This window comes from Dissoconium aciculare (assembly GCF_010015565.1).
Source record: "Dissoconium aciculare CBS 342.82 unplaced genomic scaffold K489scaffold_22, whole genome shotgun sequence".
NCBI lineage: Eukaryota > Fungi > Ascomycota > Dothideomycetes > Mycosphaerellales > Dissoconiaceae > Dissoconium > Dissoconium aciculare.
Window position 1 is genome coordinate 66,247 of NW_022984972.1, and position 27,450 is coordinate 93,696.

General features: G+C 52.0%; 12 protein-coding genes and 1 non-coding gene across 13 annotated transcripts; 7 read left to right on the forward strand and 6 right to left on the reverse strand.

Moving 5' to 3' along the window:
* Window positions 1-105: 105 nt before the first annotated feature.
* K489DRAFT_328222 (F-actin capping protein, beta subunit) lies at window positions 106-1,012 on the forward strand (the record flags this gene model as incomplete). Its single annotated transcript, XM_033602042.1, has 2 exons — window positions 106-131; window positions 193-1,012. 2 exons carry the CDS (start codon window positions 106-108, stop codon window positions 1,010-1,012), a joined length of 846 nt encoding a protein of 281 aa, XP_033455133.1.
* K489DRAFT_385213 (uncharacterized protein) lies at window positions 971-2,650 on the reverse strand. The gene has a single exon (XM_033606040.1). The coding sequence runs from the start codon at window positions 2,565-2,567 to the stop codon at window positions 1,449-1,451; it is 1,119 nt and encodes a 372-aa protein (XP_033455134.1). The 5' UTR covers window positions 2,568-2,650; the 3' UTR covers window positions 971-1,448.
* A 303-nt stretch (window positions 2,651-2,953) lies between these two features.
* On the reverse strand, window positions 2,954-3,055 carry K489DRAFT_t67. Its single transcript has one exon. It is a non-coding gene; the product is annotated as a tRNA-Pro (tRNA).
* Window positions 3,056-3,677: 622 nt separating this feature from the next.
* K489DRAFT_328262 (uncharacterized protein) lies at window positions 3,678-4,088 on the forward strand (the record flags this gene model as incomplete). Its single annotated transcript, XM_033602044.1, has 1 exon — window positions 3,678-4,088. One exon carries the CDS (start codon window positions 3,678-3,680, stop codon window positions 4,086-4,088), a length of 411 nt encoding a protein of 136 aa, XP_033455135.1.
* A 5,143-nt stretch (window positions 4,089-9,231) lies between these two features.
* On the reverse strand, window positions 9,232-9,946 carry K489DRAFT_328275 (DUF846-domain-containing protein; the record flags this gene model as incomplete). The annotated part of the gene is made up of 3 exons (XM_033602046.1): window positions 9,232-9,389; window positions 9,459-9,800; window positions 9,856-9,946. 3 exons carry the CDS (start codon window positions 9,944-9,946, stop codon window positions 9,232-9,234), a joined length of 591 nt encoding a protein of 196 aa, XP_033455136.1.
* A 354-nt stretch (window positions 9,947-10,300) lies between these two features.
* Window positions 10,301-11,281, forward strand: K489DRAFT_391365 (uncharacterized protein; the record flags this gene model as incomplete). Its single annotated transcript, XM_033606686.1, has 1 exon — window positions 10,301-11,281. The coding sequence occupies one exon, from the start codon at window positions 10,301-10,303 to the stop codon at window positions 11,279-11,281; it is 981 nt and encodes a 326-aa protein (XP_033455137.1).
* A 341-nt stretch (window positions 11,282-11,622) lies between these two features.
* Window positions 11,623-12,513, forward strand: K489DRAFT_292106 (uncharacterized protein; the record flags this gene model as incomplete). The annotated part of the gene is made up of 1 exon (XM_033600211.1): window positions 11,623-12,513. A coding segment is annotated over one exon (891 nt), but the record flags the coding sequence as incomplete, so codon positions are not given.
* Window positions 12,514-14,772: 2,259 nt separating this feature from the next.
* On the forward strand, window positions 14,773-16,733 carry K489DRAFT_132413 (uncharacterized protein). The gene is made up of 3 exons (XM_033599053.1): window positions 14,773-15,335; window positions 15,394-15,775; window positions 15,835-16,733. Exons 1-3 carry the CDS (start codon window positions 15,100-15,102, stop codon window positions 16,501-16,503), a joined length of 1,287 nt encoding a protein of 428 aa, XP_033455139.1. The 5' UTR covers window positions 14,773-15,099; the 3' UTR covers window positions 16,504-16,733.
* A 509-nt stretch (window positions 16,734-17,242) lies between these two features.
* On the reverse strand, window positions 17,243-18,016 carry K489DRAFT_365368 (TIP41-domain-containing protein; the record flags this gene model as incomplete). Its single annotated transcript, XM_033602721.1, has 1 exon — window positions 17,243-18,016. The coding sequence occupies one exon, from the start codon at window positions 18,014-18,016 to the stop codon at window positions 17,243-17,245; it is 774 nt and encodes a 257-aa protein (XP_033455140.1).
* Window positions 17,919-20,107, forward strand: K489DRAFT_385220 (Pkinase-domain-containing protein). The gene is made up of 2 exons (XM_033606041.1): window positions 17,919-18,502; window positions 18,558-20,107. Exons 1-2 carry the CDS (start codon window positions 18,176-18,178, stop codon window positions 19,677-19,679), a joined length of 1,449 nt encoding a protein of 482 aa, XP_033455141.1. The 5' UTR covers window positions 17,919-18,175; the 3' UTR covers window positions 19,680-20,107.
* Window positions 19,874-20,575, reverse strand: K489DRAFT_391370 (uncharacterized protein; the record flags this gene model as incomplete). Its single annotated transcript, XM_033606687.1, has 1 exon — window positions 19,874-20,575. The coding sequence occupies one exon, from the start codon at window positions 20,573-20,575 to the stop codon at window positions 19,874-19,876; it is 702 nt and encodes a 233-aa protein (XP_033455142.1).
* Window positions 20,576-20,788: 213 nt separating this feature from the next.
* On the forward strand, window positions 20,789-22,591 carry K489DRAFT_385222 (uncharacterized protein). Its single transcript, XM_033606042.1, has one exon. The coding sequence runs from the start codon at window positions 20,849-20,851 to the stop codon at window positions 22,127-22,129; it is 1,281 nt and encodes a 426-aa protein (XP_033455143.1). The 5' UTR covers window positions 20,789-20,848; the 3' UTR covers window positions 22,130-22,591.
* Window positions 22,555-26,953, reverse strand: K489DRAFT_365377 (uncharacterized protein). Its single transcript, XM_033602722.1, has 3 exons — window positions 26,263-26,953; window positions 23,181-26,195; window positions 22,555-23,112 (listed from the first exon to the last, which is right to left on the reverse strand). Exons 1-3 carry the CDS (start codon window positions 26,456-26,458, stop codon window positions 23,030-23,032), a joined length of 3,294 nt encoding a protein of 1,097 aa, XP_033455144.1. The 5' UTR covers window positions 26,459-26,953; the 3' UTR covers window positions 22,555-23,029.
* Between the last annotated feature and the right edge of the window lie 497 nt (window positions 26,954-27,450).

Genomic DNA, 27,450 nt, shown 5'->3' on the forward strand with positions numbered 1-27,450 from the left:
CAAAGCTACTCGTGCACAGCAAGTCGCATTTGGTCAAGCATTACTTTGGGTTTATCTCGCATGTTCACCTAGACACCACAAAGTTCGCTCCACGACGTACTCAAAATGGCCGATCCCTTTGACGCTGCGCTGTGGGTCTACTGGCCTCACGGCATCCTGGCTTGGATAGCGACAGTACTGACCTTCGCACAGCGATCTACTCCGTCGACTACCACCTTCCTCCACCCAGGAAAACCTCCAGGGCATCATCTCCCTCCAACCCGACCTCGAGGAAGAGCTTCTCTCCTCGGTAGATGTCGCGCTCACATCCAAACGCTGCACCAAATCTGGCCGTGACTACCTCTGCTGCGACTATAACCGCGACGGAAGCTCCTACCGCAGTCCCTGGTCAAACGAATTCGAACCGCCAATAGAGCCGGAAGATGCCGCCGACATCGTGCCCGTAGGTCGCGTACGCCGCATGGAGGAGAGCCTAAATGCAGCCGTGGACGTCTATCGCGAACTCTACTACGAAGGCGGTGTTAGCTCTGCGTATCTCTGGACTCTCGACGAAGGATTTGCGGGTTGCGTGTTATTCAAGAAGACGGCAGCGGGTAGTGGTGGGAGCAGTAGCGGAGGCGGCGGAGGTTGGGACAGTATCCACGTGCTGGAGGTAGCGGAGGCGGCGACGAAGCGCAATGCTCACTACAAGCTCACCTCGACGGTTATCCTGGACCTAGGTCTTCAGTCAGCGGCGGTCGACAGTCTCGAATTGGCAGGCAATCTCACGCGACAGACACAGCAGGATCTAACACTCAATGGCCTACGCGACGCGGAGATTGAGCAGAGTCACATCGGCAATATTGGAAGGATGATTGAGGATATGGAAACTCGAATGCGGAATCTCTTGCAGGAGGTCTACTTTGGCAAGGCGAAAGATGTCATTGGTGATCTGCGCAGCATTCAGCCCTTAAGCGAAGCCGAGCGAGACCGGAAGGCACATAGAGAAGTCATCGACAAGATGAGCAAATAAAGATCTCTGCCGGAAAGGCGGAGGAGCCTCCGCAACCCTGGCATAAGTTGTCCATTATCGGCAATGGTTTTCATTACGCTCGTCGTGACGATGATGCTCGGCGAGGCGCAGTTCTCCCGATAAATAATGAGACTAATCATGAATTAAGCCATAACGACTAAAAAGAAATGCTGTTCTTTCAGAGATCCTTGCTCACTGACTCTAACCCAATAAAATAGATGTTACATGAAATCCTGATGATGGCGATGCGAGAAAATCTCGTATAGTCCTATTGTACAGTGACCAGTCACCAGTAATCTGCTGCTCATCAAGCCACATCTCATATGACGTGGTCGCACCAAAAGACGGGTCCTCGTCCTGTCGATCTCGAGCAGATGTACGACTGACCTGGCAAAGTATTCGTGAGGACCCAAACATACATCCACACACACAGCCGCTAAGTGTGACCCAACAAAACACGGATGCCATACTGTCCAACACGTCTCTTGCCGCTTCGGAAAGCATACTGCAAGTGCTTCTTGCGATGACCAAGCAATATCGGGCTTGGCAATTTGGTCGTTGTACCGCGACGAGCCATCTTGCGTGCAGATCTGTTGGCCGTGAGACGCTTGGTGAGACGACCAGCCGCCTCAACCTGTACACTGCTGACCTGGCTGACGGCGAGCTCCTTCATGATAGCCGATGTGCACGTCGGGGCGAGCTCCTTCATGGTCAGGTCTTGCCAAGCGAACTTCTTGCCACCACGAATGAGCTTGAGCGCTTTGGTCTGTCGCGTGACGGCGATTACCCGTGGATCGGGGAGCGGTGCTTTCCAGGTCGAGTCACGGATGACTCGCCGGGGGGTGTTGTTACGGTCGCACAGCCTCTGCGCGACGAAAGCTGCGAGGATTTCGGCATCGAGATGGGGCTTTGCCAACTTGACGAGTCTCAGGTCGACTGGCTTGCCATAGATCCGTGCGATCAGCGACTGCAGACCAGCTTGCTGCTCAGGTTCCAAGATTCTGTCCAAATCTGTTTTGGATGATGTCCTCCGATCCGTCGTGTCGGCGTTTTTCCGGTTTTTGAACTTTTGTTGCTCCTTCAAGGTCACGTCCTCGGCCCCGTCAAACACAAAGACAGTCATCTGAATGTGGGTCCCAAAATCCTTTATCCGAGGCGAGCCGGCGTAGACCTTTGTGGCACTCTTTCTGCGTAAGGCGAGAGCGGCTTTGATAGCACGTGGATCCATGTGTGTTTGATCTCCGACATGCTTCAGCGTGATGAAGTTCTCAATGAGCCTCTCCACATTCGCAGCGGCTGCCGGAAGTGGGATTGTAGTATATTTGTTGAAAGAATAGGTCGAAGTCTGCCATTCCATGCTACCAGTCCATGGCGCACCAGAGCGAGTAAGGGATACCTTTCCACGCCATAGCGGTGGTGTTGCTGTCGCTGTTGGTCCTCCTGTTGGCGTTGGTGCCACAGCAGTGGTTGAGGCGTTTCGATGGGAGTTGATGCGCTTCTTGATCTGTGAGCGCAGGCACCTCGTGGGCACTGCAAGTGGCTGTCGCGCCGACATGACGGTCCACGACTTGGGTAGTGTCGATGACAATCACGTCACTGATATGACTACCGCCGAGATCGTGATAGATGTTCAATGGTATCTACCAAGACAGCACGTCGTAGGTTTCCTAATCTGAACGATCTCGTTCGCCGTACTTTTGGACCCCCGCGGAGTTTCCAAATTTGTTCTTGATTACAATGTCCTTTCCCATGGCGGAATTTGCACGCTTCTTGGAGCAACGCTTTCGACGACTGGAAATTATCACGATCCTCTGATCATCATTGGGGACCCGTACCAAAAAAAAACTTATTTGCCAGTTCGTGTTTATAGCCTTCTCGGTTGTTGCGGGCAAGACAAACCTATCCGTTTGCAAAAGGCAAAGACGAAATGCAAAAACAATCGGGCCCAACCGCGATTCGAACGCGGGGCCTGTCACAATCATTCTTCTCGTGGAGAAGAGGGAAGAACCCGAAGCGACAATCATACCACTAGACCATTGGGCCGATCTCAGGGCCGGAATTGAACAGAATAATTCATACTCGCTGAATGAAAGAGCGCGAAAGTGCCAGTTTCATTCGCCAGAACGCAGCGCAAGTCTTTCGATGCTAAGTTCACAAGCGAGCATCACTCGAACTTGACTGCTGGAGATGTTATCCTCAGGCTTTGCACACAGCTTTCTCAGTCATTCATGAATCTATGTGGCCACCCTCAGATCAGACCGCATTCTGTGAAACACAAAGCTGCACACATCGATTAACGGCAAACATAGGCAATCTTTTGTGTAACAAACACAAACTTGCAATCGTCAGAACAAAAGTGAGCTTCAAGGTTACCTAGGCACTTGGCTGCATAAGACGGAGGCCAAATGGGCTAGGCTGCGCTGCCGCGACCATGAGGGCCGTAGACTGGCGTATCGTAGGCGCTTAAAGGTTCCGGAGCTACTGTAATAATTTGCTGGTGGCCCCAGAGTATAGATGGTTTACGGCACTACTACGTGGTTGCCTAGCGGATATCTCGACAACTTTCCCAGTGCAAGACAAGCTCGCGACTATTCACCTTCATTCAACGTGCAATTCCACCAAGCAAGCAAACCTATCCGTCGGGTCGACCAATCAGATTTATACCATGTCCTCAGACACAACACATTACAACGTCTATCGGGTCCTGTCATCTCAATCGCACGGTCCGGACCATGAAGGCTTAGCTCTGGTGCCTGCTCAAATGCCTGAACAAAATGCTGGTCGATTCTATCATGTCATCGGGAGTGTTGGTATGGGTATGGATTATCAAAAGCGTGGGCGATTCGACTTCTCACGCGAGGAATCGTACAAGAGCAAGTCGTTTCTGTTTCCGATCAAGAAAGAATCACTACAAGATTGGGAGCAAATTTGTGAAAGCAAGCCTGCTCCCCATGATCCTAGGGTACTCACAGAACGGAACATCAGCCCCCCGCCACCCAATTGCGCTTCATGGGTCGATGATGTGATCAAGGACGCGAAAGCTTTAGCTATCACTTCAAGACCAGACCAAAGTTGACGTTTCATGTCTCTTAAGACCATCACCATAGAATCTTTCGTTCAGACTGTACATCGGTCGTACAAAGAAGGAGTGACCAGCTTCGCATCTTTGATATTGCCAACGAGCTACTGCAAATCACGAGAGAGGAAAGGGTTTGACCCGAACACGTCCATCCTTGGCGCTTCAACAGGTTTTGAACCTCGCTCTCGTATGTGAAATCTTTGACATGACGCAGTTCTCGGCCGCTTCAACGACCGGGAGCGGGTCTGATCCTTCACCGAATCTTCTTGCTCGTGACTTTCCATCGCCGTCACAACATTTCGACATTGTTCTCTACGAATGACACCGTGCTGCAACAGGATTGCGCGTCAAATCAAGTATGACCGTGATTATAGGAACAAGGAGCAGGCAAGCGTGGGTCGTCATACTCACCAGCAATGTTTGATTCCACGACGAGCTTGAGCTGTTGACAATCTTGGAATGCGAGCAATCTTTTGAGAGTACACATTACCACAGTTCCCAACAGTGTCTGTTGATCTTCAGTATCACCATCATCCACAGATGTCATGCCACGTGTGTTTCCGGATGTGGTCCGCGACATCCGCGAATGCAGGTACAGAGCTCGTTGTAGCAGGGCGCCTACCACTAAGATGCAGCATCTGAATCAGCGAAGCCCATGTTTGGTAGCGTCATGACAACTACCCAGGTCTACATGTCAATCGATTGTTTTGGGCGAAGTGCATGAACGCAAGAAAAGTCCGTCAGCTTCTCATCAATGCTCTAGCCGACCCTTCAGTATCGTTGTACTGCGCCAGACATAGCCCATGTATGCATCGGCTGAAGCCACAACCGCACATACAGTATTATTCTCGAATGAAAGAATGTTCTTAACATAATCAGGTGATCGCTGCCCTTGGTGTGGTTGTGTCGGTGGACTCGTCAGACGCGTCTCAACGCTTTCGACACGGCAGTTTCGGGACTCTGTACGATTCGTGATCAAGCCCGGGATAATTTCTCTTCTCCAGAGTGAGCAGCACCCATCTGTGCCTACTTGCTCGATGATTTCATTGAATACAACAAGCATGTAAACGAATTGACGGCTTGCCACCTCGAAATCGCTGGGCGAAGTCATTACGATCGGCATTTGAGCTTTTCTCACAGGCTGACATGTGCAAATCGCGATCTCGACTGAGATTCGCGATGACTGCTATCGCCGATGAAGCCTCGATGCGGAGCTGCATCCGGCAGTAGGTATGCTGCCGGTAAGCAAAGCCGTATCCGGAAACCCGCGATTCGTCCACTCGGCCGACGTTAGATTGTCACCTTGAATCAAACATATATCTTGGTCGAATGGGACCTTCGCAACAACAAACACCACTTTGATACTCGCGGTACAAGGTCGTCAGGCTCCGCGTGGCAGCCACATTCAGCTGACAGGAAGCCGAGCTTTGAAACACCGTTGTGACGGCAGCTGCTGCAAGGCCATCATTTGATGGTTCTCGTCGGCATTTAGTGGTTCTCGTCACCACTTGGATGATGCAAACCTCTACGGCGGGATTAAGGCTTGTCAAATGTCACCATGTTGACACGCTAGTACTTCGTCACGGCTGGTTCATGATCAGGTCCACCAAAGTGATGAGCACTTGCGTTCCTGGAAATGCTTAGTCCAGACGACCAGTGTCTCAATTTTTTCCAACGTGTATTCAGCTTCCCAGCTGGAATTGCGCATTCGCAAGACGATAAGGAAACCAACACCAGTACAGTGGTTGGCGAAGCGTGGCAGGATATTCGTCAAGTTGCTAGTCTTCACACTGTTCGTACCAACACCGCACCGCACCGCATGCTGGCCTCTACGTCAATTGCAGCGAAGAATTCAGGATTGCTCGACCATCGCTCAGATGTTTCTCTCATATTAGCATTCCGTGCGTCCATGTTTATTGGTAGACGCTTGACCAAATTCGGATGTTGTCTACCTCATCCTTTGGCTCGGTCAACTAGGCCCACTGGCCACTCATCCTAAGGAGCATTCAGCCTGCAAATGTTTGGTCGAGCTCCACTGCTTATGATCCGTTGGGTCGTTGTCCGGAGGAACATTCAGTCCTGGTCTGTTTCAGGCAGCTGCACGGGAACGTTGGGCGTGGGGCAAGCCATGTTCTTTTCTGGACCTCGAGCATTCAGGTCGTGTTGAAACAAAACAAACGGCCTTGACCGATACCAACGCTGTAGCATTGCCTGCCGGAGATTTAAGTAACGTCCCAAGCCCATATTGCTAAACTCAAGTCACCCTCATTTGCGAGATCTTCCACTACGATAGTGAATCAGAAATGCCTGGCGCTTATCCTCCATGTCGTGGCTACCCGCCGAGCAAACCCTTGCCCCCGACCCCATCGCAACGGCCACACGCAACTGTGAACATCTCATTCGCTGAGTGTGGCCGCAGTCGCTCGTCAACGGAATCATCGGAGAGGTCGTCATCAACCACAATTGCGTCCAGTAAGCATCGGTCCGGTCCGGAAATGTTGTTCATGCCAGTCGCTGACAAGATGTAGGCCTGGTCAATGCCGAGGAACGTCATGCCGAACATTCAGATATTCATACCGCCTATGGTCGAGAAGTTGTCGTGTCGATCAGTGATTGGCTGCATCTTGAAGACCACTACGCTCACAACGAGCCGTTGCTGCAAAAGGTCTTGGGCAACATTCATTTTTTGTTTCCGATGAACCTTCATCTTCATTTACCTTGAGCGGAAACCTCAGACTGGGGACATTCTTCTCTCCAGCCCGTCTAGAAGCGTGCATGGAGCTCCTGGCCCTCTGCGAATCTCGTGCAAAGCGCGCTCCAGAGCGGGGAGCTGCAACAATCACTTCGTTCACCTGAGGTGCCGGGTCCGATCTACAGTATGCATTGTCCAATATAGGCACGATCTGCTCCGGACGATCCCGCCATCTTCACGATCTCTCAATGAGACGAACATGATGATCAGCTCGTATTCCGTCAGCGGCGCGTCATCGCATCACAGTCTCTATCATTCACGAAGACTCGCGACCATCCTGGGTTGGTCAATACGCCATCGCGCTCGATTTCGCATGCTCCAGCCAGCGTGATGTGGACTGCCAAGGACCAGTGATTGAGTCGCACTGTCACAAAGCTTGGGTTTTTACGTTATGAAGGGGCGACGGTCTTGATGCTGCAGCTTTCCAATTTTCAGATTCATGCATGAGTTAGAACGGATGATCCGCTTTGTCCGTGCGTTGCAGCTTGGTCCAGATTGTTCCCGCAAGACGTGGGCACAGTTGGTTGACAAGTGTCGGAACTACAAGTCAGACGGATCTCGTAGCGGCTCCTGTTGACGATAGTACGCTGCGCGCATCATCATGTGCTCGATGTATGCATATTCATGGTCGCATCCTCGGACTACTGTGCTTTAGTAGCACCTGGATATGCATAAAACCCAACATTGCCTATGTTCGCGTTATCTTCTTTCGAGTCGCAAACAGGTGTTTGGGCTGTAGACTAATCAGATTAGTGTGGACGGGCGTGGCATCGGGCGTGGCATCGTGGCGCGCTCTCCGCATTGCGCGCCTCAGTGTACTTCTTTCAGCATCCATTTCAGATCAACGATCACTATGTACTGTAGTACAAAATAGCAGCTATCATGGATCGTGACAATGGTCCATTCCATATCTTGACGAGGGACATTCACCTGTGCCCTGATCAGCCAGTGTGACCAGTAGTTGTCGCGGATGCAACACCACGATAATGATCTCCTTTCGTGCGGAGTAGTACAACTTGAATTCGATGCTTTCTTCCACGCAGTGTCACGCCACTCGAGCGCGGGTGACCCACGTCAGAGAAGGCGTGGGTGACAGAGAACCAGCTGCAGCAATCGCCTGCTGATGATTCTTTGGGCATGCGTGCAATGATGACAACGGTTGTGCATGTAGTCGCTACAAGAGCTGAACAAAGATCCAGTGGTAGGCGGTAGCACAAGTATCTACACATGGGGAACGTCTTATCGGTGAGCCGTGCTCTGTCAAGCGATGCGCAATTCACTTGCCGGCGTACCTTTCACACAAAGTGGCGGCGAATGCTTGAAATGACCATTCCGCGCACATTTCCCTTCTCTTCTCTTCTTCTGCAAGTATTTTGATCTCACACACGTTCACGATGGGTCCTTCGCAACAACAGTATTCAACGTTCGATGAGCAGATGATGAAGCTCAACTCAGCCGCGTCAAGACTAAAGTTCCTGCCTGACCGCAGAATCGAATTCCGAAAGATGGCAGAGAAGCATATGTTGAGACTTGTGGGGTCAGGCAATCTTTCCAAAATCTCTCAGCATCAATCATCTCTCGAACAATATTCAGCCATGCTATCAAGCAGGTTTCTGACCTGGTATGGCGTCCAACTGTGGGAGCCACAAGACTCAATCTACTATCCGATGAGCAGCGCAGAAGAAGATCCAGTACTGCGCAGAGCACTTTTTGAGTACTTCTATCAGCTGCTGCAGTTGCCAACTTTGTCCGGGTCGGAGCCAGACCGTATGTTGAAGCAAAAAACCTCGCTATACAACGACTTTGCTGACTAACCATGCGTATAGTGCTCAGACGGGACAGTGGATTCGCCGGCCCGGAGTAGAGCCAAGTCTTCCTCATGCTACCCAGGTGGTCTTCGAAACATTCAAGCAATTCCAGAAATGGCACGAGCCAGAGTCAAGCTTGACAGCCTGTGAGGTTCGTCACGTGGTCGTGGCTCCTAGATTGCCGCAAGTTTGCGCCATCAGACTACGCAGCAGCGGCAAGTTGACGGCGGCGACAACTTATCGACCACTCTCCGCCCGTCAGATCTCAACCAAGACCCATCACTAGCATGCCGCGGTCGGCAGTGAGCAGTAAGTCACAGATAAATTGACCGTGCTGGCCACGCATGCGAACGAAATGCCACGTCTGCTTGTCCTTGAGGAGAAATCGCCCAACGTCTCTGCTGGCGACTTCAGGTTCCGATTCAGGCCCACGGCAGCCCATGGGCAGACAGGTACGATAGCGTTTGGACAAAGTATGGCTTGAAATGGGGCAGCTGGAGTATTGCGGGATATCGTAATTAGAACATGCATTGTACAATGGATTTGCGTCGACCATAAATGGCGCGTCGACCGCAACGATCTAAGATCGAGTCAAAAAGCGCGACAGTAAGGCACCGCCAACATTCCTGGCGAGAGATCCAGAGTGTAGTCCTCGTTCTACCAAGCCGCTTGCCTGGCTAAATTTATCGCATCTGGAGAAGGCCAGGGTATTCGTAATGGTCAGCACTAAAGCAATGACTATTGTCCATATTAGCATCTTGCATTGATTGGGCGTGGCGGTCTGGTCGTCGACGCAATAGTACATACCAACAAGTGGCAGCCACAGGAATTTCAGCGATACTGTCGCCCAAATTGCCAGAGCAATCCAAAGCGCGGGTTGCACGTATAGGGCGAGCCAGAAGAAGCGCCTGTCCGTCGCATTGACTACGCGTCCACCAGGCTCGTTCGGCTGCGGAGCGGATTCAAATACCCAATGTGTATCACCAGTCTGCGTGTTCACTTCGTTCCACCATCTTAACCCCACCAACCGCCTGCCGGCGATGTTCTTGAGGTAGTAAAAGTCGGCCGCAAGTAAGAGAATGGTGATGATGAAGACCAGGACGAGGTCATCTGTGAAGAGGAGACCAAGCAGGTATGGCAGGAGGCTTGCTGGATGTGATTATGAGCAATTCGTTCGTGCGCTGGCTAGTTGAAGAAAACTCACATATGCGGAACGCTAGAAATGTAACGAGGGTGATCGGGTGTGCGCTCAGCCTCCAATTAAGTTCTCCGGGGGTCGCATTGATGTCCGCCATTGTGTCGAGGATATGCCTTGATTGATCACACGCGTTGCAGGAGATGCGATCAAGGTTCAAATGGGCTTGTTGGAGCTTGGAGCGAATCAACCCTAGCTGAGCTACCCCAAATCTACCACCAACCCTATGAGAACAGGTGGGCTTCATCGACATTGTTCCGGTACAAGGAGTCGTGCAGAGGCATTGATGAGGTTTCCCAGCATTTGCACATTAGCGTAAATTATCCACCTCCTTTGATGGTATTCGTTTGATTCGTGTTGACCAGTCGGGGTTGGGTGACGCGACCTTGGACTGGACTGTCAGATACACAGGAAGAGGTGTTGCTCCATTGTTGGCTGACGCCCGTCCGAGGCCATGGGTGGCGACGACCACGATCTACTGACTAGGCTCAATGCTTTGAAACCATCACAGATTACACTCAGCCAAGATGTGCCATTGATCAGAGACGAGTCTACCAAGCCGCAATCGCGTGAAGACAAGCTCGCAGATAGGTTGCGGCAACTCAGGTCGGGAAACACACTTCCCGTGACGAAGATAGCGGCTCCCATATCCACTGAAGCAGCCGCCTCGAGCATCGAGATTGTTGTCGAGACGCGTCCGCCTCGCATATATGATACCGAAGTATCGAACGTTGATGGTGCAGCTGATGAGTGTCTTGATGACCTCCTGGCTCAGCTCGGGCCCAGCGAGCAATGGAGTTTAGACCCAGAAGACCCCGAGCACATTGCCTCGTTGCTTAGAGAGGCCAAAGAAGCCCTTCCGAAGTCCGGTGAGCCTCGTCCTTCACTGACAGAGCAGCACACGCCCGAAAGCACAAGCGGACACTCATCTGAGGGAGAGGACGTCCACAATGCTGATGACTATGTGGCCAAAGTGCTCGCAGAGCTGGACTACGAGAGACGTCACAACATTGACCAGCAGGATGACGAAGAAGTTGTCCAGGTAGACGATACCCAGTCCGTCAACGCAGACACGTTTTTTCCTAGCACCCCGTCGTCCATGTTGCAACAGACAACTTCAAAAACAGCCGACCCGCCAACATACGAGGATAGCGAACTTGAAGCACGTTTCCAAAGCCTGACCATGAACCTGCCCTCTACGCCTACCACGATTTTGAGTCGACTGCGGAAAGGAAAGCCATCCACATTTTCGGACGATGACATCAGTTCGTGGTGTTGTATCTGCAATGAGGATGGTACTGTGCGATGTTCCGGATGCGATGATGATATCTATTGTGAGTCCTGCTGGAGAGAAGGGCATGGAACCAAACCCGGTCAAGAACGTGGACATCGAGCTATACGCTTCATCAAACGCGATCGTGCCACAGCTGCGTGACGTACGATGTACGGAATGGTCAACCGTAATATTGCTTGCTCATCCAGGCATCCGGGCGTACACGTACTATGGTTGGCTTCCTGTCAGCGCTAAGCGAAGCCGCGAAGGACAGCTCCAACGATACATTAAAGTACTTTCTTAAAGAACAGAATCCATCGCGCCAGCCAGACCGACAATTAGATGAAACGACAGTCAGTATTGCCGTCACTTTCGAATTCAAGATGGTGAACACACGCATGACGCCACGACTATATCACCTCGTTTGTCTCATCTTCGTGTACACGGGAATCTGTACTGGTACCTCATCGGCATTGCAGCGTATTGACGATCGATTGGTCCGTCAATACCCTCTTCTGACATGGATAGAGAACCTGGCAGTCCGAGCGAATGGCAACATTCTCGCAGTATCGAATACCTCGCCGATATTGCGTGAATTCGACCCAGATACAAACAATATTCTTTTCGTCCACGATTTCTCTGCTTATGGAAATGCGCTCCAAGGGATTACCAAAGTCATCTCGGACGTCTTTGCGGTAGATGTGCTGACTTGTGACATCGTCGGCACGCAAACCTGCACACCTGGAAGTGGTTCAGTCTGGAGGGTAGATTTTCGCAACTGCAAAAGCCTCAATGATCTGCCCGAGGTGACGAAGGTAGCTGTGCTGCCTGGCGCAGGTCTACTGAACGGCATGGCAACTTTGCAGCCTCGTGAGGGCATCATTCTCATGGCAGACAGCCTTTTCGGCTCTATCTGGCGCGCCAATATCTGGACCGGGGAGGCTGGATTTCTGTTTGGTACTCAGGAAATGACTGCGACCTCAGAGATATCGAGCGGCGTGAACGGGATACGTGTGGCGAAGGATCATTTGTACTTCACTAACTCGGCGCGTGGCACCTTATACAAGATACCGATTGATCCGAGGACAGGCATGCATACAGGAGACGCCTCGACAATTGCATCGGGCCTTATTGGCCCCGACGATTTTGAGTTGGACCCCCAGAAAGGTGTGGCATACGTCTGCGATGGAGTGGGTAAACAACTGCTGGAAGTGTGTTTGCAGACAGGTGCGATCCAGCTCCTTCTGGATTTACCAGGCCCAACCTCTGCTCGTTGGGGTAAATCGAGAAGCCATGGCGCCTCACGATTATTCGTCTCGACATCAGGAGGTCTGCAGCAATATCTGGACCACAATGTAACCATAGGAGGCGCTGTTTACGAAGTGACGATTTGATCGGCTTTGTAAGCATTCATTCTTCGAATAAGTGTTGATCACATCAGTCCTCAGACCCGCATAGGGATCAAGACTGGTCACATTCATATTACTCGGGTGGTTTTCTTGTCCAGGTGCAGATGCGTTAATGCCGTGTGCGCCGACGTGCTACGCTCTTGTAATATGGTGGAACGTGCTATTTCTGCATCACTCCGTCAATAAAGTATATAGCATGCTTGAATCCAATATCCTTGCAAGATTGCTTGATTGCAAATGGTATGAGAAGAAGCGCTCAATTGCGCATCAATGTACCTAGGTAGTTGTTGACATTCTCCCCCAGGGGCTCTTATAGGGCACGGGCATGGTTCAAATCAAGTGATCGGCAGCGGACCTTTTCCGCACTGCCAAGTCTCGTCAGTGTACCTACTGCATGTTGACACTTCATCCGCCAATATTGTGCATTGCCGATGGGACCCTCGATGGCTGGAAAGCCCCGTCCTAACCACAGCAGGATAAGGATGCGGTCGTCGTCTTGATGGTGACCCGTCGACTCACAGCGCGAATGCCTCTGTTATGGGTCTGAATTGATACACACGACGTGCCAGTACATCGAGGGCCGATCGACACTCGAACTGCAAGACCATTCACCCAGTGAATCCGATCTAAGTGTCGTCTCTACTGATTATCACCCATCACTGTACGCCGAGCAGTTGGTATGCCTATGCGTTGCCATGGTCGTCTACATTTTGTCGATCGCCGTGCATCACAGCCAAAGTCGGCCTGCAAGAGTTGTTCTAAAACGAGGAGCTTTTACACGGATATCATGCATGCTGGGATGAAGACCCCCTTCCTTCGGCCTGGAAGAAACAAATGGCCACAGCTTGTCGTGCCGCGCTTGTATTTTGCATGACTCCGTGGCCACAACGAGCTTTTTGTACAGATGTGCCTGTACCGCAAGGCTCTTACAATTGCATAATTTCTTGGGCCTGCTGCCCATCAGCTTTTGCACTCGACGGCACTCGCTGCATATTTTCCTAGCCATAGCCTACACATGCTCGGCACAACTAGCCTCATTTAGCCTCTCGCTTTGTTCGACGATTACCTCTTGAATAATTCTCATCTGATGATATATATGGTTTGAATATCCCCACAATGTAATCGTTACGCGCGTCTTTCTCTTACGCTGACAGACAGGGGTCTCATGATGAATTAGGCTTGATAAGCTTGCCAGCATTACTGATGAAGTCCGCACGAGATTCCAATAGCTGCGCAAGACAACGCTGGCCATGTGGTTCAGAATCAGTGCGTGCTGACATTCTGAGGAACGGATACTCCGTGTTGCCCGTATATCTCGACGCAGGCCACAGCGCTCACGATGCGCAGAAGAAATTCCGAGGCTTCGCGAATGCGCGACACACTTGACGCCGCAGCCGCATACTTCCACAAAGACTCACTTACCGAACATTCTCAAGAAGGGTCTGCGCCATAGCACTGGCTGACGAGAAGTCATCGAATCTGTGGCACAGGTGGCGGTCAAACGAAGCCTCGAATCTTGCCGACCAGAGGTGACTTCATCCAAGACGAAGAGTGTAGCCTGGATGGCGCCAGCTGACTTTCGCTCCACACGATTCGGACATACCGCTGTATCCGAAGTTTTTACTCGAATTCGATCGCAGCTCGATGTGGTACACGGCAACTGCAAACTGGCCAGATTCGTGCGAGGGATTGGAAAGCGCCTTCGGTCTGGCTCCTGAATTCTGATGGGACCTCGCTCCTCTTCTCAGGTGATCTTCAGGACGTCAGTCGCCGAACTGGCTCGTCGCAAGAGTATCTTTGAATACTGGCATTTTGCGCAACAAACTACGTACATCGAAATACAAGCAATCTTTTCCAGAACCACATGCGCGTCTAAACAAATGCTGTTGCCGTTCCGAATCCTTTCTCTTGGCTGAAATTCCGAGACTTTGAACGAGGGTCCGTGCACGCGTCCGGTTTTAATTGCTTCAGCGGCCTGGGCTTTTGCCTACCTGCTCCACCCACTTCACGCACACTACCATCAACATCGCCAGCACGCGTTCACGTGTCATCACACGCGCGTACTTTGACCGCGACCATTCCCCCGAGCAGTCGACTGCGCATCTCGCCATTGCCATTGTCAACACTTACGCGTCAGGAAAAGTCGATCGCGTCTGGCGGAGCTCCTCTTCTGCCTACATCATTCCTTGCTCCGTCAAGATCGCGACATCAACATCGACATGTCTGAAGAAACGTCTGCGAGCGCGCCCGCAGCGGTGGAGGTAGTAAGTCTCTGGAACAAATTGTCCGTCATCACGTCATCGTTACTGAAGCTACGCGCAGTCTTCTTCAGTACCCCCAACTTCAGACGATAAGACTAGCAATGGCCACAAGGATGAAGTAGTCGAGGCAGGAGAGAATGGCGCCGCAGAAGAGACGGAGGCAGCAGAATCGAAGTCGGCTGAAGCCGGTGCAACCACATCCGAGGAGGTTGCGGCGTCAGACGCTACACCAGCCAGTAAAGACAAGAAGCGAAAGTCGGTCGGAGGCGTGCCCGAACATAAGTCGAAGAAGCTCAACAAAAAGAAGTCAATGCCGACTCTACATTTGAATTGTGAGCCTGGCCAGTTTTTCTGGGCGAGACTCAAAGGTTACCCACCATGGCCGTCCGTGATCTGTGATGAGACGATGCTTCCAGAATCGCTTTTGGCAACTCGTCCCGTCAGCACTGCGCGACCAGATGGTACGATTCGTCCAGATTACGAAGAAGGCGGAAAAAATGCCAAAGAGCGCACTTTCCCGATCATGTTCCTTTCCACGAACGAGTTGTGAGTCATCTTAAAAATATTGTTATGCGATTGTGCATTGACCGACTGATGCACGCAGCCAATGGATGGTGAATACGAGCTTGACCCCCCTGGATCCGGAGGAATGCAAAACGACCACGTCGAAGATGAGCAAGGCCTTGCAGAATGCCTACGAAGTCGCCTCTGAGAACCACGAACTTCAGTATTTCAAGGATATCCTGATGCAATGGCAGGAGGAAAACGAGGCGATTGCTAAAGCCAACGCGGAGGCCGAAGCAGAGGCCGAAGCGGCTGCCAAATCCGCGGCAGCTCAAGAAGCGACGAAGGAGAAAACCAAAAAGAAGCCTGCTCGAAAGAGCAAAGCTGCTGATGAGGACGAGGACGACGCTGCGGAGGCGAAAGCGCCCAAATCGAGTAAGAAGCGAAAGAACGAGGCTGGAAGCGAGGCGGACACTCCTAAAGTAAGCATCATTTCTTGTCACACTTTTCTTGATCAGTGTTTAACGTATCACTTGCGTAGCCCAAGAAGACACCGAAGGTAACGAAGATCAACGCGCCTAAGACTCCAGTCGGCGAGGAGTCGACCAAGAAGCCAAAGTCGAAGAAGAAGGTCGTCAGCGCACCCAAGGCAGAGGAAGAGGAAGAGCCGCAGTCGGAGATGACCGAAGCCGAGAGACTTCAAGTACGGCAGAAGACTATCCTGTACTTGCGACACAGGTTACAGAAGGGGTTCCTGACCCGGGACAAGGCGCCTGAAGAATCCGAAATGGCAGAAATGAACAAGCATCTGTCAACACTGGAAGGCCATCAAGACCTGGAGGTCAATATCATCAAAGAAACCAAGATTCACAAGGTGCTCAAGGGCATCGTGAAGCTGGCTTCTATTCCTCGTGACGACGAATTCAGTTTTAAGAAGCGCAGCTCTGCCCTCCTTGAGATCTGGAACCAGCGAATCGATGCCGCGGTTGATGGAGCTTCGAAGCCTATTGATACTGTTGATGGCGAGAAGGGCGCAGAGACCAATGGAGCTGTGGACCATGCAGAGCAGAAGTCCAACGGCGAGACAAATGGAGCAGAAAAGGAATCGGAAGAACAGACCAAGGATGGCGCAGAAGAGTCAGCGGAACCCAACGACGATGACGAGAAGCCTGCAGCGGAAGCTGACGGCGACGTCGTGATGGAGGAGTAATCACGTGGTTTCAAGCAACGTGCTCAGAATTTCACGACGTTGGGTGTGAATGACGAGAGCATTCGTCTAAATATGCGTGGAGGGCGTTTCGGCGAATGCAACAGAATGACGTTGGAGAAATGTAGTGCTGAGGTTATTTCATCCCTCATTTAGCATCTCTGGTTTTGGTTTCTCAAACATGTCTGCGCCACATCAGCGCTGAGCAAGACTCAGTGATGAATGGTAGTTACGAGGTGGCATCCTGAAGCAGGCTGATGCCGACCGCAGAGGACCCGAATATTTTGAATCTGTTCTAAAACGTACATCCGAATAATCATACGCGCGGTATCTTGATCGCAACACTGTAGCATCGGCTTTATGCGTACATGTAAACCAGCTCAAAGCAGCACATGTCATTTAGGTGATCAGCAGCTCTGAGCCTGATGAATTGGCCTATGCTCCCAGTCAAAGGATTCTCCTTCAACGCGAGGACGAGGTTCGCTCGAAATTCGAACCTGACTGGCATTGCGTGCCGATCTCAGATTGCTGCGTCTTTTTGACGATCTTGTGACAAGACATCTTCGCAATTGTCGTGACCGTTCTGTTGGCTTGGAAGCAACGCAATGAATGCCGCACGTGATGCATACCGCATGTTGCACATGTGGTCCATGGATACGCCACTGCATTTTTGTACTTTTCCCGACTTATTTCAAGCATACGATGGGCCTTCTGGCATCTTCTCCGCACGAAGACAAATAGCTCACTGAACCTGAAAAACATCTGTAGTGTCCTCGATCGTCCGTAGAAGCGGTGCAATTTTATTGGCATCTCTAAACGCTTCTGGCACATTTTCCCGCATGCTGCGTAGTTTATCGCGAACAACTTCGTAAGTCTCCTCCTTAGCCGTGTACTGTCGAATCACCTTTGATGATCCGTGTTCAACATAAACTCTAGTATCTCGAATACGGATGATGACTCCGTCCAAGCGCAGAAAGAAGCGGCTAAGCAGTAAGAGACGTTCCGGCATTACTCGGATCTTGATGCTCAACAGCGCGATTCCATTGTCGGCCAGTTCATCCTCATAGAGATCTACAGCCGCAAAGAATTCGATTGGATCCGGCCTACTGAGCAGATCTGTCCTGACTGGGTCTTTCGATTGGTCCGACGTTTGCCAACTTCCTGTGCTCCGCCCGGAATGAGTCGTACCTCTGTAAGTGGTGCTATAACTCCAGTCAAATGGCTTGACAACCTGTTTGACTTCTTCTTGATGCGCTCGTTCTTTCTTCCATTCCTCAGCAACTGCGACCTGCAGCATACCCTCAGAAGTCTTGCCAACACGATCTAAAGCGTCATGCGCATTAAATTCGATGGTCCAGCCGGTCTGGACATGCGTGACCGCAATATAATTGTCGCCGAAGATCATCTCAGGAATTGGAATGCCCACACTCTTCGATAATTCTTCTATAGGCTCGGCTTTCAGAATGGGACGCTTACGCGCGCTGATTCTCCAAGCGCCATTACGACTCAGAGCCATCTCATCGCCAGGCTCTGTACCAAAATTGGACTCTCCGAAATTCGTCATCTTGTCCTCGATTCTCACGTCAAGGTGGGGTATGGCCTAATTGACGAGAGATGAGATGAGATTGTCATCGAGCTCGCAGTCGTGAACCATTTGCGCTAGCGACTGATCCGAATGCACCAAAAACGGGGCTTCCCGCAGAACGTGGTCTCGTTGCTGGGCAACGCAACCAGCTTCGTCTGTTGTTCTCCGCACGCTGCACGCAGCCTAGCTTTCGTGCATCAAAGCCGTTGGGCACAGCATACTTATTGTATCTGCGTTCGCTGCTTAAGCACATCAAGTGACATCGAAATACAACTACTGGACAACATCACAATCACACTCATTAATCCAGTCATGGCGGAATTGCATAGCCTAGAGCATCGTTTTGAAAGCATATCTGTTCAGGATGAGAACGCCAACACTCATGGCTCCACCTATAGCAGCCAGCACAAAGCAACTGTAAGGCGTTATCGAGGTCACTATGTACGGAATATCCGCTAATTTTCACAAGCAGAGCTCATTAAGTACCGCTTTGTCCATGGCCGCACTGGGTTCATCAGCAGCACAGAACCGCATGAAACTGCCACTTCAAAAGATCGCCCCTAACGCTGCCGGCAAAAGCGTGCTCAACACCACATCGGCCACGTCTGTGACCAAGATAACACTTCCGTCACAAGCTGCACAACGATCGTCAGCGGAAGCGCGGATATCAGATTCGGATCCCTTAAGTCAACCACAGAGTTCGGCACAATCATCAAAGACGTTTCACCTCGGCATGTTTGAAATCGGCAAGCCGCTTGGAAAGGGCAAATTTGGTCGGGTCTATCTGGCGCGGGAGCGAAGCACAGGATTTGTCTGCGCTCTGAAGGTGCTACACAAGAGCGAGCTACAACAGGGCCGTGTCGAGAAGCAGGTCCGTCGCGAGATCGAAATCCAGTCTAACCTAGCACATCCCAACATCCTCCGATTATATGGCCACTTCCACGACTCCAAGCGCATCTTTCTTATATTGGAATTTGCTGGTAAAGGCGAGCTGTACAAGCATCTCCGAAAAGCACAGCGATTTCCGGAGTGGCAGGCGGCACAATACATTGCGCAAATGGCCAGCGCTCTGAAGTATTTGCACAAGAAGCATGTGATCCACCGCGACATAAAGCCGGAGAATATCCTCGTTGGGCTTCATGGCGAGATCAAGATATCCGATTTTGGTTGGAGCGTCCACGCCCCAAACAACCGTCGGAACACAATGTGTGGAACTCTTGATTATCTTCCCCCGGAGATGTGCCGTCACCAAGGCGGTCGAGACGGCAAGGAAGATAATTGGTACAGCGAGAAGATTGATCTCTGGAGCTTAGGAGTGCTCACATATGAGTTTCTGGTCGGCGAAGCACCGTTCGAGGACACTCCGGCCATGACACAGCGCCGAATCGCAAGAGGTGAGATGACGATCCCGTCCTTTGTCAGCGCTGAAGCCAGAGATCTCATCAAGAGATTGCTTCAATTGGACCCGGAAAAGAGATTGAGCTTGGAAGAAGTTGAGGTACACCCCTGGATAATTAAACACTGTGTCAAGGGTGAGCGGCATTATCAGCGGACAAGCGGCGAGGCGAAGAAGGAGAAGTCTGAGGCTCGTTGATCTGTCGTGAGCGATGGATTTCTCCATGAGTGCGTTATGGCGTTGTGTAATTTGCAGTCATTTGAGCGCGCGGGCGTTTGGGCGGGCGAATGGCGGATTGGAGTTTGCGGCGCATGGAACACAAGACATATGATTGGCGTAACGATTTTGAAGTTTTGACCAGATGAACGTTTTCCCCCTACACTTTCGTGGTTTCATCGGTATATCCTGTCGAACGGGCGTGTGTCTCGAAAGCAGCTGTCCCACACTTCATTCACCACCGATGCAGCGTGGGCCTGGTCTTTACACCCATCTCGAGCAGCAACGCTCAACGTTGCTCGCCTCCGTACGCATTCTTGTAATTGCTGAGTCAATTTATACTGTCCGCGATGCCAGAACTCTCGCCAGAATCGACATTCGCCGCTCAACGTGCTCGCGCGAATCTCCATGCATGCTGCGTGTCGCAAATCGTTCAGGTCCAGCTTGAATCGCATCCAGTCCCATGCGTGGATCATCTCATGCGCCAAAGTATCCTCGAGATGGTCGCGCTGTTTGATGTGATTTGCGCAGATCAAAATGCCATACTCCGGGTCAAATCCTCCACCAGCTTGGTTTTCACATCGTCTGCAGAATATGTTCTTCGGTGTAATAGTTGCCGAGCCATCTCCAGGTCCTAATAGGTCGATGTTGTGCTTCATGAACCGAATGATTGGCGATGCTTTGAAGAAATGCTCGACATCCGCCTCACATCGCTTACAATCCTTCTCTTCATTTAACACATCCTGGGTGTGGAAGTATGTTTTCCGCTCTTGCTCAGAGGCACTCCCGGTCAGAATCGAAAAGAAGCTGGACCATGTGTAGAATGATCTATCGATCTCTGGCTTATTCGTCTCTGTCTTTGATGATGCCTCCGCCATTTGTGATGATGAAGATATTTCAGACAATACTAAGCATGATGAATGACTGCTCCTTCGAACTATGGAATCAAGAAAGTTAGGGCATGTGCACGTCCAGTCGCGCTTCAAAGTCAAGCAAGCTCGGGTACCAAACCCTAAATGATGATTATTTTGTGTGGGACCCTTGGTCCACTGCCTACCTAGATAATCTACCTAAGGTAAGTAGGTATCTCGCTCGAGGATTTCCGGACGCGTGCTGCCCCTTCCGCGTGTAATCGAATATTCAACCAAAAGATGACAACAAACGTACCGTTACCGGCTGTCGTGGAGGCCCTACGTCCGTTTATACGCTCAAGGCAGGAAGTCGACCAGATCAGACAAAGTATTAGAGCCGCATCGGGCGTCACGGCTGTGAATGCCAGCACGGGAATATCCCTGCCAGATCAGCAGCCTGCTTCTCTACCGAGTGTTCACAAAGCGTATTGGAAAGCTTTGCAAGCACATCGTCAAGCCCAAGCAAAGTACCAAGCTTTGAAGACGGAGGTCGAAAAGCTCTCACAAGCGCCGTCAATCAACAAGCACCCCAATGTGGAACCAGATCTGCTCCGAGAGTCATACTTACCGCTGCTCAAACAGAAAGAGAAGCAGCGCAAGCTTGCGACTCTCGAGCGTACCTTTGCAAGAATTCAGTCAATCGGTGGCGACGCAGTAGCTGATTCCTTCGACAACGTAGTTAGAAAGGAGATCGGCGACGTGCCATACCCTCCTAACGCCTCGACCTTTCCCGAGCGAGAGCTCGATTCGTACGCCGGTCCAGATCTCACACAGCTCAAGCAGGCTATTCTGGGCGCCAAACGAAAATGTGATGTTCACCAGAAGCTGATCGAGGACATTGAATCATCTGCGTCCGCGGTGACAGATCCGCACACTGAGCTGCAAGCACTGCAGAACGCACACAATGAGCTCACGCTTTGGATGGAGACGCAATTGGCATTAATCAGCGATGTTGAACCATCTACAGAGAGCGGCACAGCTTCACCAACCCCTGTGCTGGAAAACTTCGGACTGCGGCCTGGAGAAGACATCGCCAGCTTGTACGAACAGTATCTGGATGCGAGGCAGAAGCTCCTCGAGACAATCCTGCACCCCGAAACTGCAGAGATAGTCTCATTCGATGCACCAGCGCTACAAAGGCGCAATTCACAGAAGGAGAATGAGCCTCGGGTGCCCTCGGAAGCCCTACTTCCCTACATCACCAGACTTGTTGCCCTGAGGCAACAGGAGCAGCAATTGCAGCAACAAAGCAGTCACGTCCGAAGGCAGATGTCTGCTGCAGAGGACGAGACCAAGGACGTTCTCGCACGGCTTGTGGACGAGAGCCATCTCGTCGCGCCTAGCCTGAATCAAAGAAATGCAAGCGGGCAAGATTGGTTGAAAGCGGCAGCCAACGATGCCTCCGCCACGAAGAGCTCTGCGCTAGAGAAGTTGGCTGTGGGGCAAGCCTCGGTGAAATCTGCCAAGGCAGCTCTGGCTGGTATCACGGGTCTGCCTGAATCGCTTGATGCGTTGGCGTAGCCGCGGACATGCTCATAGACTGTAGACTAGCACGTGTAGAAAGCGGGCGTTTCACTCCTGGTGCGGTGGTCAGCAGGGTAGGGGGGGGGATCGTCCGCTTTTCGTCAATCTGTTTGGTATCCTTGACGGCAACGTTCACATTGGGAAACCGTGTGCTCGAATCCGGCAAAGCTATAAATAGGAACAGAGGAACAGAGAATGATCTCAAGGACCAGGGCGAAAATCTCACCACATGGCTGTCAAGGTGCTTGGATCTTCGCAATGATGATATACTCGAATATGACTGGTGGTTGCGATACCCGATTCCGGTTCGAGCTCGGCGATGGTCTGCCATAGAATTGCCTTGTGTCTCCTTTGTCAGAGGATTCGCGATACATATTGCGCCCCAGATACCAGCGTGTACTCTTCGTAAAAGACAAGACATTGGACGAGTCATGCAAATATTGATTACAGATTATCGACTATAATATTGTTTTTGATGGTACACATGTGAAACGTGAAACTGCAATGGTGACTTTGGAGCAAGAGAATATAGATGGGAAGGATACGTGATGAGGCAAAAGAAGTCGAATACAACCAGAACGAAGTCTCGTCCTCAAAAGCAAGATGGAGTAGGAAAGGTAAGGAAAAAGAGTAGGGAAAGCGCTTGGTATCAGACGAAGAAAGCGTGGCGCGCGAGCGCCTGTGCTTCCAAAAAGGAGAAATTTGAGCAATGGCGCGAGTAAAGGGCATGAAAGCAGAAATCGATCCCACGCTGGCAGATCTCGAAAACGACGCGCTATGAGACGTACAAATGTGCGGAAATCAATCGAAGATAGAAGCTGGGAGAAGAGGCTCATTAAGCCACGCCACAAGGCCATCATCGGAAGAGAAGACAGAAGGGGTACGAGCAGCGACAGTTTAGCGACGGACGGAGCTGTTGTCCATGTTGCCGGTGAGCTCCGCGACACGCGCCTTGATCCGTGCGACTCGGGACTCGATAGCTGCAAGATAGATCGTTAGCGAACAGGCGCATCAAGGATGAAATGAACTTTTACAAGTGGGAACTTACTTTCTTCGCCACTGGTCTCGCCATCGTCAGTCTTCACACTCTGGCTGAAGCGGCTAGGCGTGCTTTGATCCTCACTCTGGCGCTCCTCAGCACGGTTGGCACGACGTGCCGCGTTCTCGCGAATGGTGGCCCATCGGTCTTGGACCTGGCCAGCATCGCGGTGGTCCTCGATGGTTGTTTCCGAATCACGGTCGCTGGTCGGAGGAGGCTGGTAGTGGGTGAGTGCCACGGGGCGTTCATAGTCAGCAGGGACCTGTACTTGAGGAACCAGATTGCGGGCGCCGGATGATTCGACCTCGCGTGGTGTGTGTTCGGGGGACGGTGCTTCTTCCAAGGACTCTGTGGGAATTATGGCCGGCATGTCCATCATGGGGCCTTGATCAAAGCGGGAGAACTCATGTCGGGCTTGCTCCTCCTCGTCTCGTGTGTTCACGCGGGAGATGGGATCAGTAGGTTCGTAGTGGGACGAAGTTGGCGGCGGAGCAGCTGCGGGTTGGTAGGTTGGGACAGACGGCGCTTCTGCAGCGAAGTCTGCAGACTCGACCTCTGAGGTGGATGTTGCCACGCTATCCCGAGACACGCTTTGTTCCTTGCGACGCATCAAAGAAAGACGCCGATTGATGCTCTGATTGGTCGAACCCGGTGCGGCGTTCGTAGGGCGAATCAGATCGAGGGAATCACCCCTGGGGTCACCGTTATCCTTTTTCTTGAAGAACTTCTTCAAACCGCCATTTCCGGCATTGGACTTCTTCGAACTAAGACCCGCTGAGGTTATGGGGCTGGTAGGAGACGACGCTGTCTGCATGGCCCGTGCAGCAGCAATTGCAGCAGAATTTTGCATAGGGATGACAGGTGATGGTGCCGCGAAGTCACGCGAATGATAGGCCGGCTGTTCGACCGGGCTGGTTGGCTTCGGCACAGGCTTACGGGTTCTAAGAGAGACCGGGGATGACGGCTCTGGCTGAGCGGGCACTGTGCTCGGAGAACCTACGCGCGATTGCGAAGCATCGTTGCCTTTGTTTTGTGCTGGAGACACAGGGGAGACAGCTGCGAGTGCCTCCGGGTTGACCTGCGACTTGCCAGCAGATGTCGGCTCCTTCGGTGAGACAGGATATTGGCGCTGCTGAGGCGACAGACTATATGTCGCTGCTGGAGCCGGAGTCTCCTCGTGTACAGGCGTCTTGGGAATCGCTACAGCGGCGGCGGTTGCCACCTCAGCCGCAGCGCTCGAGGATTCCGCTCTTGTTGCACCAGTCCCTGCCTGAGAGTCGCCCAGGTACTGAGCTCGGATGGCATTCTTGTCGTAAGCATTGATGAACTTCATCGCGGGCCCAGCTTCGCTCTGCAGACCAACAGCCAGTGCGTTATTCGTCTTATTCGCGGTATCGTCGGCTTTTCCGCGTCGGGCCAGCGCATCGCGATCAGGCGACTCGGTCTTACGAGTCAGAGCTGCAGCTGCAGCCTTGATTCGGGCATGCTGATCAGGAGCGAGGCTGGTCTTGCTGGGAGTTGCCGAAAGGGTACGCATGGGAGTCTGTTCGGCAATGTTGTGCTTGGTGGTCGATCGCTTACGTCCTAGCCGCGTACGCTTTGTGAAGCTGAAGATGCTCTTCTTAGGGGCGATGTAGGCGCCCGCGGTCGGGTCAGGGGTGGCGCCTTTCACCTGCTCCTCCATAATGAGCCATCGTCCGTTCATGATGGTGGTCTCGACCAGAGCACAACGACCAAAGACTGCCTTGCGTTCTGACGGCTCCTCTCCAGCCAAGCTGGTCATCCACACCCACCAGAATACGTCGTCTAGCTCCACATTTTTGATGGCCGCTAGCTCACCAGGCGCCAGATTCTCTTCAGAGCCACTTTTCTTGTACAGCGCAGACTGTGCAGGGCTCCCGAGTGGAGGAAGAACCTGTGCAGGCGGATAGAGCAGCGTAGATGGCTTGGAGGTACCGTCGTCAGCGAAACCTGACGATAAAAAGTCTGCCCAAGATGGAGTTGTCGGACGAGCATTGTCGGCGTTTCGCGATTGAGGCTCCGAGCGAATCGTGTTGCTCGCAGCTTTGGGATTCTTAGGTGTCAAAGCATTTTCATCGATATCCGAGAAGCCCATGTTGGAAAAGGCAGACCAAGACTCGTCTGGGTTGGCAGCAGGTCCACCTCTGGAACGCGCTGCAGACGATTGGTTGGTGGTGGAGATGGCATACAGGACACGCTTGCACTCGTCCGTCAGAGCATCAATAGGGTCCTCGAATTCGGCGTACTCGCGAAGAATCTCATCGTTGTCGCGGTATTCGAAATTTTTGGCTCGTCGGAGGAGGGAAAACGGGGTTGGAGAGACGCTGCTGACGACCATTACTACGCGCGGGGTGGATCGTTGCATGAGTGTCGGGGTTTCTGGCGGGTATTCCGTGGAGTGGAGGAGCGCCTGCAGCGAGCGCGGGATGCGCTCGATGACGTTCATTGATGGATCGGTATCTGGCGACAAAGAACGCAGATATGCGAAGAAAAGGTGACTCGTCGCATCTGCGGCCAGCAACCACGATTTGTACCCACCCTCAAAGCCATTACCCTCGTCGGCGTGCTCAAATGCCCACCATCCTGCCAGTCTTGACAGCTTGCGACCAGTGAGACCGTTGTTCTTGCCATGGGCAGCAACAGCCGCAATGAGATCGAAGAAGTCGAAGATGATGTTCTTGTGAGCCTCAGATTCCGCGCTTATCGGAACGAAGGTATCGAATGCATTGCGCGCCATCTTTGACTCTTTCTCTCCCATGCGGAAACCCTCGTACACTGGCCAAGTCACCACGCCGTTTGGCAAACGGCTCCAGCACCATTTCATGATGCTACACAACACAATTGGTTCGGTCAGCCTCAGTTCCTGCTGAAGGGCTGCTCCGGTGTATTTAGGCGATCGTTCGGCGTTGGCGCGATAGAAATTCTGAATGAAGGTACGCGCGCCTTGGGGGTCGGTGTTTGGCCGAAATGGCAAAAGGAGAAAGGGCGAATCAAGCGCCTCAGCTGTGCTGTATGGTTAGATATCGTTTCGCTCGAGTGTCGTTGCTGCTCTCGATTTCTCGTCACTCACCTCGCGACTTCATCTCCGCAGTACATGTGTGGATAAGCTCTTCAACCTCCTCAGGAACAATGGTCTTGCTGTTCCAATTGGACTGCCACCTTGACGCTGCTGCTAATCTGGCGTTGGCGCCTTCATCGTCACCCTGCGGTCCACCCTTCGATGCCGGTTGCGCTCCCTTGCTCTTAAAACGAGAAAATAGCGGCATCTTCGCAAACTCTAACCACCGAGCTCGATGCCCGGTCAAAAGTCCAGGTTCAAAGTCTGCGGCGAGACGGGAAGGACAGGCTCCAGATATTTGTTTCGGAATGAGCGAAAATGATCGGCTGGCGGATGGAGTTGAAAAGAAAAGGCGAAGAACGAGAATGCACCGGAATCAATGATGACGTGAAACTCGCCGAGACGAAAACGTGCGACGGCCGTGAAATGTAGGAATCTTGGTTGGCGGTTGTGGTCCGCGATCTGTTGCCAGTCCCTGTCGAGAAGCCCAACAACAATGTTCAGGGGGAGCGGGCGTGGAGGTGGGGAGAAAGAGTCCCAGGCGGAATGGACGGGTCGCAGCCCGAAGAAAACAGACTTCGGAGAGCGTCTGGCGACAATGGCAAAATACTGAAAGAATTGGCGAAGGAAAGACAATGGAACAATTGCGCAAACGAACGCACGACGAAACCGACGCTCCTCTGTTGATGGACAGCATCAGCCGATGGAGATTAAATTTTGTACACAGCCCTGGAGGGCATCTGCATGATTCCAGTGTTTCCCCATACTATTAGATAGCGCAGCGAGAATCGAGCCAATTGCCGGCGGAGGCTAGAACGCTTGTGTCAGGGGTCCGACTCCCCAATTCCAAGTTTTGCTGCCAATGACCATTGGGCGAGACTTTCAATAATTAATCTCTCCATCGGCTTCATTTTATATAGGGCCCGGCGTGATTTCTACCCGATCGACTAGCGAAAGCTAAGGTTGGAATACCACTGGACGCGCGAGGCATCCCTGGGAGCAACAGCAAGTTGTACTCTTCACCATGACCTCGGAGGCTTCCACCGGTTGGCTGTCATCCTGTGAGATAGAACTGACGACTCACCACCACCACCAACACCACTCATAACTGTATACCGCAGCATGGACGACGTGACCCTGGATTGGAGAGCTGCGCGTGCTTGCATCTGATGAGATGGGATGAGATGAGCTGAAGACAGG